Genomic DNA, 12,987 nt, shown 5'->3' with positions numbered 1-12,987 from the left:
TTACAGCTAAGCCTACCGTTGTTACAGTTTAACCATTTCAATGTACAGTTGTGTCACTGGTGTGTTTCAGAAGCTCAGCTGTTATCTGCCAGTCAGAGAGCTGTTAAATTCACCAAGTGGGACTCAGGAAATTCCCCAAAAGTCTCCATACATTGCCAGTTCATAGGCTTGTATGAGAAGATTCATGTTTGTATGAGAACAGTCTCCTAACTCTAAGGCCTGGCTGCAGGGTGAACTGCAATAGCACTATGGTCTTGCACTGCATGTTGTGGCTCACCTGACAGGCAACCTGGATTCCTCTCACCTGCAAAGCATTCTTCCACATCCAGACATAACTTTGGCCAAGAGTTTCAGTGGATTGCAGTTCTGACTTCAGGAGAAGATGAGTGTGAGAGTGGCAGTGAGCACAACACTGGGCTTCTGTAGTGAGCCATACATCAAGGGCATGTCATAGAATTATATCACAGAATCAATTAGGTTGGAAAAGAACCATAAGATATCAAGTCCAACCAGTAACTCAGCACTACTAAGTCCGTCACTGAACCATGTCCCTAGATTGCCACAAAGTGCCATAGACCTTTTAAATACCTCCAGGGTTCATGAGTCAATCAGTTCCCTGGGCAGCTTGATCCAGCCTAGATCTCCCCTATTGCAATTTGAGGCCATTTCCACTTATCCTGTCACTTATGATGGGGGTAAGAGAGTGACCCCTTACCTCTCTGCAGCCTAATCCCATCAGGTAATTACAGAAAGTGAGAAAATCCCTTCTGAGACTCCTTTTTTCCAGGCTGAACACTCCAGGTTCCTTCAGCTACTCCTCATCAGACTCATGCTCCAGATTTCAATCACCTGCCCCTCACACAGCCTGGCTGAAGGTCCCTGTTACAGGGTGGGTCTGTCAGCTGCTGTCTTGGGAGCCTTGGTGGGAGCAGAAATCCTGCCACAGAGTTTGCACATCAGTGGCAGAATGGGTCACTATCACACTGAATTTTGGCTACAATAGCAGCTGTTTCAACATGAAGCTCCTAATATTCACTTTCAATTATAACAGTGCTGTTCAGAGGGTGAAATGATGAGATTAAACTGGCCTCCTGATTTGATGGTATTTGATGAAGTCCTACATTTTCATTTGATTTCTTCCTTGTTCACCTGCCATAAGCTCTTCTGATGTTCCTGCATATCTTTGTTATCAATGGTGTGTGTGGTGTGTCATGTGGGAAACGTCTGTGCTGACTCATCACCTCCAGCTCGAAGGGAACGGGCGATCCCGGGCTGGTGTGCAACCTTGCCAGGAAATGCAGAATGTGTTAAATAGCCTATAAATCACACAACACTTTTAGATCTGCGTGTTTTTGTAGCACCTTGCAGCGATGTGGGGTGCGTTTCTGAATGTAGTGCCTCAGCAAAGGGGGACCACGCATGGAGGCGTCGCGGTCCCTGCAGACGCAGGCTGTGCACAGGCAGTACGGTGCCTTCGAGGACGGTGATCTGCGGTACGCGAGCGGCCGAGGAGGGAACGGGAGCGGCTGCTGAGAACCACAGAGGGCAGGGAAGGGTCGGTCGGCTCGCCCCTGGCCAGGGCCGCAGCGCCCAGGCGCCGCCGCCAGGGGTCCCCGCAGGCTGGGCGGGAGCACCGCCTGCTCGGGGGCGGGCCGGGACATCAGCTGACCGGCTCCGCCGCGCCGCTCCCGGCGCTGCCGCAGATCAGTCGTTCTCCTCGGCAGCGGCGCGGCCTCGAGGATTTACAGTCGGACCTCGTCGCGTCTCGCCGGACGGCGTCCCTCCTTCCTTCCTCCCTCCCTTCCCGCTCCCGGCCGCCGCGATGCTGCCCCACTTAGCCGTACTGCTGCTTGCCACCGGCGCCGCCCGGGCTCTCGAGGTAAGCGCGGCAGAAAGCGGCGGGCGGAGGCTTCCCCGCCACCCTCTACCGCTTCTCCGAAGCTTTGTCTGTCGGCAGCCGTCCCCGCGGCGGGGGTTTGGCCGCGGCGGGCGGGCGATGTTTGCTTTCCCAGAGGTGTTCCATCCCTAGCTGCCGCCGCTCTCCCTTCGCCGAACAATAGAAGCGGCGAGCCGGGAGGTGGCAGGGGCGTCGGGGAGGGAGCGGGCTGGGAGCTCCCGGAGCTGGCTCCGCCGGCCCCGCTGCGCGTGTCCGGCTCCGTGCGCTGGTTCGGTTGCCGGGGCGCTGCCCCGTTACCTTAGGCCGCCGCCCGCCTGCAGCGGCAGCGGGCAGGGGTCCATGGGCAGTGCTGCGTAGGTATGGCAGGGGCGCCGGCTCCACCTTGGGGCTGGCTCCGCTGGGGGCTTGGGAAGGGAAACTCGACTCACGAGTAGGCACGCCGCAGGCAGGTGGCCCTGTGGCATCTCCCGGTGGGGTGGGGGCTAGGGGCTGGCAGCCAGGCTGCGAGCGGGGGATGCCGGGGCGTCCCCCCGGGAGGGAAGCGAAGTCGAGCTGCAGAGCCAGCGGTATTCCCACATAAGGGGGGGGCAGGGCTGCGGGCGGGGGTGGCGCAGGTGTGCGGGGCGGCGGCCAGAGCTCCCCGCCGGCTGGTGCAGTGGCCCCGCGGGAAGGCGGTGACCCGTGGGTGGTGGTCGGGGCCGGCCCGAGCCCCCCGCGGCCGGCGGCGCGGAGGCGCGGGAAGATGGCGCCTCTGCAGTGCAGCAGAGAGGAGGCGCCGGCAGCCCGCGCCCCTCCGCCGCCGCCCCTGCCCGCCCTCTTTCCTTCCTTCCCCGGGGCGGCTCCGCCCGACCCGGCTGGGCGGCACCTCTGCCGGGTCCCTCCCTCTGGGTGGGGCGGGGGATGGGGGTCCCCGGTGCCCACCCGTCCGGGCGTGTGCGCGCATCGCAGCCCCTGCGGGGTGGGCTGTCAGCCAGCTGCACCCCAGAGGAGGAGTTGGCACGGCTGGGTTCAACCCCCCCCGCCGCCAGGTCTCAAAAAAGAAGGTGTGGGAGGGGTGAGTCACCTCCTGGTCTCCTTTCCTCCCTGCTTGCCATACTTCGGCCTGAAGACTTCGGCTTCTGATCTCCTCCTGTGTCAATTCTGCCTTCTCCCGGGAGTGTCAAGGGCTGGGTGGGACTGAGGTGGATGACAGTATTTAGCCTGATAGTAGAGACAGATGCTCGCGGTCGTCCTTCCCCACACGGCATGGGGACGCAGGTCTGTGGCTCAGGTGACCTTCCCGGGAGGGACCTCAGTACCCCATTAATAAGAGAAGATATACAGTTTCATACCAGCACTCCGTCCCTGCAGCCAGGGCTGCCAGCCACAGGCACTTGCTTTGAGGCATGATCTTGCCAACATTGAGCAGGATGTATCAAACTGAGCAGTTCTACAGATGCTCAGATGTTTAAAGCTTCCCGTTATAGGACTCGTTGGGGTTTTAGTAGCATATTGCAACCATTTGTCTGAATGTAGTAGAAGGAAATGTCTGCCTTGAGTATGTAGTTAAGTAAAAAATGAGATTTTATGATTGAGACCATGCTTTAGGATAGACCACAGAAGGATGGGCTTTTCTTTTGGGTCCTTGTAGCCCAGGCTTTACTGATAGGTGTGTAGGTGTTGCCACTGCAAAGGTGCTGGAAGAAAGGAGGGTTGAATTTTGCACCAGAATTGTTCAAGAGGACTGAACATCTATGCTCAGAGACCTCTGTGATCGTATCTGCCTTAGTGATGGCCAGAATTTTGAGAGACATCTGCCTGGAAACATTTACTGAAACGGGCAGTGACGTTTCTGCAGAAGCTTCCTGCCTTCTATCATTCCATGTGAATGTTTGAGGCTTGGCATTTATCCCTTTTCCTTATGTTTGATGGTGAAGTAGGTTTTAACATCTGGTGGTCTTGTGATAAGGTGTGTATCAGTCTTGATTCTGTAAGGTTGATGTTTTGAGCAAGCCGCTTGTTTTTATAGCACTAAAATATTTCATAATAGAAATCATGTGTATGCATATTCTGCTCTGGAACTATCTTTTTATGCTAAATGGTGAGGTTTTGGTGTTTGAATTAGATTTTCTGTAGATCTGTTTTATGAAATAAAATGTTTTTCCTGCCATTTTGACATATATTTTCTGGAAAGCAGCAAAGAATCTGTACTTTGCTTTGTAGTGTACTTTTGGAAATGTTGTAAGGAGGAGAAAAAGCATGAGCAAAACAAATTCTATTTTACACGTGAAGAATTCCTTTCTAAAATTACAGGTAGATTATTATTAGCAAATTAGCATCTTGAAAGGAAATATTCTGTAATGATGTCCTGGTGATGCCATGGTTGCTTAGCATGGTAATTTCTGACCTTCATGTGAATCATACTCACTGTAGTTAGGAAATCCTTTGGAGAGTTGTCATGATTTGTGAAACTGCCATATTCTGCAGTAGCTATTTTTGCATTTAATCTTTTTCAGTAATTGTCTGGTTTTAGTAGATAAATGCAACAGACAGTAACTATCTAACTGAATGGTCCTAGTTTACAAATAATTTCCTCTTGTTAGCACACAGATTTCTGCCATGCCTATTTTGCTCTGGGCTCTAGCTGCCTGTTTTTAAGCAAAGCTCCCTTGCCACTTGGCTGAAATTAAATTGTTGAGCTATCTCATAAGCTGTACCACAGAAAAAAGACAAAAAGGATGTTTCTTGACAGTGTTTTTCTTTGAACTGGGTAATATAGTGTTTTATAAGTTCTTATTTTTGTTATTTTGGCATTTTTTGTTTATTTTTTAGTAGAAGGCCCCAAATATTTGTTTCTTCAGTATTTAGTTTCCTAGTAGATATTTCAAGAAATGACATTTCAATGTGGAAGGGGGAGCAAAGTCTTTATTTTGCTTCTATTACAGACTTTCTATTCCTCTTTTTGTCGATTCTGTTCCCAGATTTCCCTGGCAAAGGTTTGCATTTCTTGCAGGATCCCTTTTGCACTTTTATTTAAGATGCTGACATGGGGTGGGTGGCTTAGTGGGTACATAAGGCTGGCTCTCTGGGATCATCAGTATCCTTGGCAGTCAGGTGAACAAATGAAGAAAAGATGCTTCTCCTTTGCTTTCCCACGTGTCTTTTGTTTGATTAATGATTTATAGACAATTTTGAGACTTGCATGATCTTCAGATGGTTTTTCTGTGGAAAAAATACGATTAACTGCTGTACTTCTTTACAAAACATCTATGAAAACTTGAGGATGCTGACAAGATCTTCATGTTTTTAAATTTTATTTTTTTCCCCATGAGCTGTTTGTGTGACAGATGTAAACCATCTTCCTTACCCATTTTTAATTGATTGGTGCTGAATTATAGGGCAAACCCACAAGAAGCATAGATCTACTTTGGCTCTTCATGACTTGCTCTTTGCATGTGTTTAATAAACTGTGAAGGATAATAAACAGTTTGATTTATAAGTTTTGTGAAGAAAAGGGATGACAATTTCTTTTAATGAGTAGTTTTTTTCCAAAACATGGATTAGCAAAATAGCAGAAGAGTGTAGTAACTTCATCTAATTCCTTGACAAAATGACAGCTGTTTCTCGGAGTAGAATAATTATTTTTAGTGACTCAGTAAAATAATTAACACAAGCTGTTGGGTGTGGAGGCTTGGTCAAGAAATTGATAGATACCTTCACCTGAAGGAGGCCTCTGGTCTGACCCTGTGCTCAAAGGAGAGCAGGCTGCATGGGGCTTTCTGCATTTTTGTCTTGAAAATGGAGCCCTAAGGACAGAGCCTGTGCCACCTCTCTGGGTAGCCTGTGCCATCCACTGGTTGGTTGGTTCACTTGTGTTGGAATTCTCTAGGCTTAATAGACATCCTTAGTCCTGAATACTCTGAATGATGTCATTTTGACACCTTCCAAAACAGGTATGCAATAACCAGAAGTTGAAAAAATTGTGTTTTGGTTTAATAAATAAAAATTTGACAAATGTCCACGTATATGTTTACGCATGTATGCATACACATAACTCATTAAAACATCATAAATCTTATGTATCAAGATAATGTATGCGAATATATTTAACCCCTGAACATACTTGCATATATAAAGTATTACATTTAACATTACTATATGTGTACATCTGTATCTTATTAGTCCATAGAGTGTATTATCCCAGCAGACAAATATATATACCTCAAGGCAATGAAGAGATGAAGACTACTGCTGATAAAAATGTGACTGGATTTATATATTGTAATAGGTTCATTGACGTGGTTAGGTGAGATGTCTGGTGTGATTTTAACAAATAAGTCTAGAGCTGTGTTTTACTGGATTTAAATTCTGGGGATTTAAAAAAAATTCCTGTGGTATAAGAAGGTTAAAAGTAGAGCAAATTGAAAAAGTACTGAACAAAGACCTTTATGTAAGCTTGGCTAGCTCTTAGAACATGCTCCAGTAATGAGAGTTTACAACAGTTGCTGCCAGACTGAGGAATGGCTGGAGCAATGTTGATAGCAGGCTTGAGCCTGGGATAATTAGGAGTCAAAGGACTCTTAAGATAAGTTAAACTTTCACTCAGACCTCTTTTTTGTTTAAAGCTGAATGCAGTCTGATGAGTCCTCATTCTCACAACCTGATCTGGAGTCTGCCTGCCTTCCCTTAACTCTCCTTCAACCTATAGCTGAGGTTTTGTTTTGAAAAATTATTTTCCGTCCTCTTTGGAGATACCTGCCAGCTGAGAATATCAGCTGGTAATGGCTGTATGGCTTTGATTCTTGAGCCCTAAATAAGTCACTTTTCTGCCCTTGATTGTAATGTGATCTTGGTTCTGAAATCTAGGGGCTTTTTCTTCATTTGGACCAAAAAAACATTAGAAAGCTACCTGATTATTAAATCTTGATGTAGATTCCAAAGCTCTCTAGATGCCTTCGGTTGCTAAAAATATTTATCTTTCCATGTGAGAATTTACTCATAGAACAAAAGAGAAACAAAATAGATGTGGAAAATGATCACATTCAAGAAGATCAATTTGAATTACAGCAAATTAGTATGTTTGCGTATGTATACAAATATACACACATACATACATACATATATATATATATATATATATGAATGCCACACCTCAAGCTCCTTCCTGTATGGAGGATATAGGACTGTTTTGATTCTGCCCTTTTTAGCAGAACAATGTTTCAAGTCATTACAAACCAAAAATTTCACATGATGGAAATTAGGGTAAGGGGCAGTATACTCTAAGGTTGTAATCAGTGCAGTGGCTCGCAGAACATGCTTTCCAGGTGACAAGCACACCTTGGAGTGAGAAAGTAAAGATGTTCAAGTAAGTGATGTTTTTTAGAAGGGTAGAAAACCGTACACCAGCTACTGACAGTAAGGACATCACTGTTCCATGGTTGTGTGCTGCAGGTTTCTTGCCCTGCATTGATTCACAGAAACAAGACTGAGCAGTAGGTGTGGATGTTGCTGGTTTCTTTACTGGAGCTCCCAGTGTAACAACTTTGTCAGAGTGCTCTGACTTCTTCATCTGGGGAGCATGACTTCTGGCTTTGTTTTCTTGATAGTCCTCCCAGCAAGTTCAGGAGGACTTAATCCTCTCACAGGGATTGAATATTAAAGGGTAAGTAAGTATAGTAAGTAAGTAAGTAAGTATAAATAAAATAAAGTAACGCTTCTGGCCAAGTGCTGGCATTCCGTGGACCATGGGACAACCAAGCTTTAAACAGAGGAGCACATGACCCAGGGTGCTTTGTGATTTTGCAGTCTAACTGCTCTTTCCAGACAGTAGTTAACCACTGGTTGGCAACTGAGCTCACTCAGGAGCTTGCTGCAAAGAGCTGCTTCTCCAATGGCCACCACTTGTTAGTGCTCTGTGACCCCTCTCTAGGATGGTTTTGCAGTCTGTGCTGTGCTGAAAGGAATGAGCTATATGTTTTTTGGTAGGTGGTCGTCTTCTGGCAAACATTTCAGATACCTGAGTCAGAAGCTGACCACAAGCAGTTGGGCTAGCCCATCTAAAAGAGCAGGCAGCTTCTCTGGGAAGAGAGCAACCTCCAAAACCACATTTACTGAAATTTGTGCAATAACATTTAATTAAGGTGTTGGCTCCTTTTCTTCCCTCTGGTGACTTGTAGCAGGGCATGAAAGTCTTTTCATATATCACCCCTTGAGTGTCTGGTTGTTAAAACCTAGTGCCTAAGTCACTGCAAAAAGTCAGAAATCTCCACGGAAGTGCATTCAGGATGACTCCACTCAGTTCCCACTGACCGTTTGGAGCTAATCCAGATAGGAATTGTCTGTTCTTCATCTGGTCTCATATTTCCCCAGAGCAGAGTTTACCTACTCAAGCCCAGCAGGTAACATGACAGGAATGGGACAACTGGTTGTGCCTGTTAGTAAAAACATTTAAAAGTGGTTCCTTTTCAGAGCAGGCTATCACAGTGATCCAGTGTGACAATTTGTGCGATTTACAAAATCTGTTTGGAATTATAATTAATCAAAGAAAGCACATGTTTAATAGATGTGCAAGATGGGAGGAGGTTGGGAAATTCCCTGTATTTTGTGGAACTGTATTAATACTGGACTTAGAGGTTTCTGAGACTATGAAACAGAAGTTTACATGTATACAGCTTAAATTTAAGTAATACAGTTAATTGATTCTACTAGAGTTGAGGTATACCATTAACTTGTGGTGAAAGTGAAAATTGCAACCTCATCTACCTCCAACTAGAATTAGTGTCCAATGGACATACACAAAAAACATAGAGATGGGGCAGGATTCTGGAGTTGTTTCCAATCTCCTTGTCGCACTATCACATTGTCTTTGTGCCTGCAGCAAACCTTCTCTTACCTTATCAGCACAATTTTTAAGTAGAGATTGCTCATTCTGAAGATTTAACCCTGTAAAATTGATTTTGTCTAAATCATGGTCACTGGAAAGGGGTGAAATTTTTCCCTTGGTCAGATCCCATAATACAGTTTTGTGACAAATGACTAATGGCTAACTTATTCTCTTGTCTATGCTTAGTTATGTAAATTTATTTGTACCTTCAGTTTTAGATCTGAAATGTAGAGTCCTGAACTGATGGAATTATTGCATTCTGCTTTCTCATCATTCAAATGTAACTACAAGCTATTTGATCTCTGTGCCTTACCTGTAAAAAAAGGGTCTGTAGGTAGATTTTTTTTAAGTATTGTTGCTAAAGATTTCATTTCATAGTAGTTAGTTTTTAAAGCTTCTCATGAACTAAGTCATGGCTTCTAATTACTTTTTTCCCCCTTGGAAAAACATTTCTTTAGTATACATCGGATATAATGTGTGCATATTTGTTTATACAAACAGTGGAAAATATGACATTATTAGGGGAAGGTAGACTGAGGAAGGGAAGAAAATGCAATGCAATAAAAAGAGCATTCATTATTTTGGGTGTTTTCTTTTGTTTTTCTTTAAAGATGCTGTACATTTAAATGTACTGAATGTTGATTGATTGTTGTCTAATTGTTGAATGCTTCCTGTATGGAAATATATGGGGTTTGTTCATGAATAGTATTAGTGAGCATCTAGACCTGTCACATGCTTTAAGCTGTTGGGTTGTTTTGAAGTTTGTTTTCTACTCTTTTGCAGCTCTGTTACTGTGTGCCTTGTCTGTCCTCTGCCCAGTTTTCTTAATTATGAAGTAGAATAAAATTGCTTTTAATGGCTCATTTTGCAGCATCCCAATTTAATTGTTTTCTTTTGCCAGTTCTGTCCTCAGTTCCATTACGTCTTAAAAGGATGATGATGCTGAAGTTGTTTAAGAACAAGCTTTTAAAGCAAGAATTTTGGAACTCCAAATTGACTTTCTTTCAGTGTTGCTTTTCTCATAGTACTTGATTGCTAGCAATTTGCAGATGACAGTTTGTCTATAATCCCAACATCCAGATTCATCATGAGAATGTCAGCTCTATGTCATTTTAAAAAAAGACAAACCAAAATGAATCAAAAAACTCCCCCAAATTAAAATTTAGTATTTAAATTTTATGCAGTAGGGTAAGGAGGGGAATTGGAAAGCCTGAAAGACTGAATAAGAGGCCCAGAAACACAAACATAAGAGTGAGAGAATTGTGAAGTCTTCTGAAGAGACTTAAACATTAGCAGTTTGTTTCACTTTTGTTTAGATTCCTTTCTACTTTGGTATTGTTTTCTTTTGTTCTCATAGTGGTAATATAAGCTGTCAGGATTTTTTTTCCTTTTTCCTGCCAGCCATAGTGTCTGAAAAATTAGGTTCTCCTTTTCCCTGTGCAGAGTGTTCTTCCTAGTCGTGGTCACATCTCTGAGCTGTGGAGGTGGAGTGACTCACCTTTCTCTGACAGCCTCCTGCTGGAATCCAGGCTGAAGCAGTATTTTTGACAAAAGTTAGCACTTGCCTGCATGGATTTTATTTGGTGAATGGCCAAGATGAGATTGGTGGGTGGGAGAGAGGCAGATGCCGTTCCTGCTGTGCCATGAAGGAAGGAGGATTGCTGGCTCTCCTTGGCTGTCTTCATAACGTACCTGATCCAGTTCAGGAGGTGTTCATTTGGTCAGAGAAACTGATGCTTTTCTGAAGCAACAAAATCCAGTGGATAGCTGAGCCTCGAGAGAAAAGTGTAATTGCAGATGAATAGCAGGGTAAAATTAAATCAGAACATTTTAGTTAGAAATCAGTCTAGACTATTTCTGAAAACATAGTCAAATGAGACTTTGGCTTTGTCAAACACCTTTAAATTAATTCATAGCTGTCTTGGGATGATTTTATGATGACACTTTATTCCTTAATGATCTGCTTTATGCCCAGAAATGTCTGTGGCATCTTTAAGATGAACCAGGGGGTGGGGCCGGAGCCTAGGAACACCAGGCACAGGCTCTGTTCAGTCTCTCTCCAGCGTGCTCCAGACACAGCTTGGGGGCAGTACTGGGAAATCCTCTCAGCGTGGTGTTTTTTTTGTTTTTGCTTTTTTTTTTTTGTTTGTTTGTTTGTCTGTTTGTTTGTTTCGTTTTGTTTGGTTTTTTTCCTTGAACAGTTTTCCACTTGCCTTGTTTTTATTTCCGGCCCCTCTGGGGAGCCGGTGGGGGGACTGCCCCAAACCCAAGACCTCTGAGGAACTGAATGAACACAAGAAAGGACATTAAACTCCACCAACTTCACCTGCTGCAAGGAGAAAACCCGTGCCAGAAATCTGACAGGTTCCCAGCTGCTGCATGAACTCCCTTCTCCTCCCTTGTCAGAGACGAAGAAGGGCAGCCACCACCTCCTGGCCATGTGGCGAGGTGGGGGTGGAATGTAAGGTTCAAAATTTTTTTTTTCCTGTGCTTTGTGGGTATCTTGTTTTGTTAATTAACAGTGTTACTTTTTTTTCACTTTCATCCCTTGATATCTGTTTCTCTCATTGTCAGAAGAAAAGGGAGTTATTGAAGTCCTTTCTCCATAGAGGAAATGCTCATTCCAACTCATTCTCCAAAACGGAGACAATACCTATAATACAAATGCTAAACTGTTTACAGAACTGCCATGGGTAATAGCAAAAATACTGAAGGTCAAGGCTCAGGTTGTAAAAATTTGGACTGGCATAGGTTGCTTGTCTCATCTGAAGCATCCTCTTTGATTTGAGTGACACTGGACATGCTTGAATATCAGTGCAAGCATAAATGTTCATAATGTGTTTTAAGGAAATTGTATCTCTTAACTGATAAGAGGAAGAAAGTTTTAATCTGTCAAGTAACAGAAAACTTCAAAGTAACAAAAAACTGTTATTTACTTCTTTTACAAGCAGGGAGAGAAGATATGACATATAGTGCTGTTTACTTGTGAGCCTCAACAGTAATCAATGTGTGGAAAATGAAGTTCACCTTTTCGGTAAAATTTAAAAATTTTAATGAAAAGACAATTGTGAGACAGAAATAAAGCAAAATGAGCATGTCTGGGTGCCTCAGCATTCAGTCAAGAGCACTGCCTTACTAACAAAGGATTGTCCCTTAAAAACACCAATCTCTTGCATATTCATAGATTCTTATGCATAATTCAAACATTCCTCTTAAATATAGATGTTCCTCTGTTTAGTTTCAACTCCCCCACCCCAGCAGATCAATCTTTCTTATGGCTCCTTGCAGTCTCACACTCCTCCATAAGAGAGGTTCAGTAAATTCCTCTCTTGGACCTCCAGTCACCGCTGTCTTCATCTGGATAAGATAATCTTAAGAGTGCAGGGGTGGTTTCCTGACTCTCTTTTCATTCTCTGGGTTATATGAACAAAAGCAATCTATTTTAATACTATGCTACAGCCTAAGAAATACATATGTATTCCACTACTATCTCTAAGTTTCATCAATAGCAGAAATAAAAGGAACTATATTAATACAGCAAAATTTTCCAACATTATACATGTAGTATTGATTTTCATATTTGCGAAAAGCCAATAATATAATATGTATCTAATAACAGATGGAAACCTTGAGTTTTCTGTTGTTGCTGTAAAACTGGTGTTTGCACACTGACTCTGATAATCAGTCAAGTGATTGCCTCCTTTTTAAGAGGGATTTTGGGGCCTGGAGCCTATTTTGAGAGTAGGCCATCTTCTCTGAGAAGGGTGTAGGGAAGAGGAATCTGGGGCAGCAGTTGGTGTCTGATGGATAGAAGTCATTTAAAAACAAAAAAATGAATTCCAACTCTGAATGTAAAACCAGGTAAGAAGAACAAGCTACTTTATCAAAATGAAGGCTGAAAAGTGCCTTATTTGCCTCCTCAAAGAATAAATACCAGGCAAGGAAAGGCATGCCAAATATCCTGTCTGGAAGGCTTTGCAGATGGGAGACTGGGACATGTTTCTGGCTGTACAGCCTTGGGGCAATCTGAGAAGGTAGTTGTATTTTTTTTTGCCTTCAGATACGAGGACTGCAGAACTAATTTTCTGAGGAGGTAAAAGATGGCTTCATTATTGCAAACAGGAGAGATCGAATAATGACCTGTAATGTGGAAGAAGTTAGGTCAGATTTTTCTGTTCTAATTGTGGGATTTGAATTCTGTTTGCATCTGGTACTCCCAAGACTCCAA

At 43.8% G+C, this 12,987-nt stretch overlaps 1 protein-coding gene across 1 annotated transcript in view; it reads left to right on the top strand.

Moving 5' to 3' along the window:
* The first annotated feature begins 1,671 nt into the window (after window positions 1-1,671).
* The window catches only part of APP (amyloid beta precursor protein), a 256,250-nt gene continuing 244,934 nt past the window's right edge, over window positions 1,672-12,987 (top strand). Inside the window, exon 1 of the mRNA XM_058835905.1 lies at window positions 1,672-1,879. Coding sequence (XP_058691888.1) covers window positions 1,823-1,879 — 57 coding nt within the window. The 5' untranslated portion in view covers window positions 1,672-1,822. The remainder of the gene's footprint in view (window positions 1,880-12,987) is intronic.

Source organism: Poecile atricapillus, chromosome 1 (assembly GCF_030490865.1).
Source record: "Poecile atricapillus isolate bPoeAtr1 chromosome 1, bPoeAtr1.hap1, whole genome shotgun sequence".
Taxonomy (NCBI): Eukaryota; Metazoa; Chordata; class Aves; order Passeriformes; family Paridae; genus Poecile; species Poecile atricapillus.
Note: the sequence above shows the minus strand (reverse complement) of the source record. Positions and strands in the feature narration are given on the sequence as shown.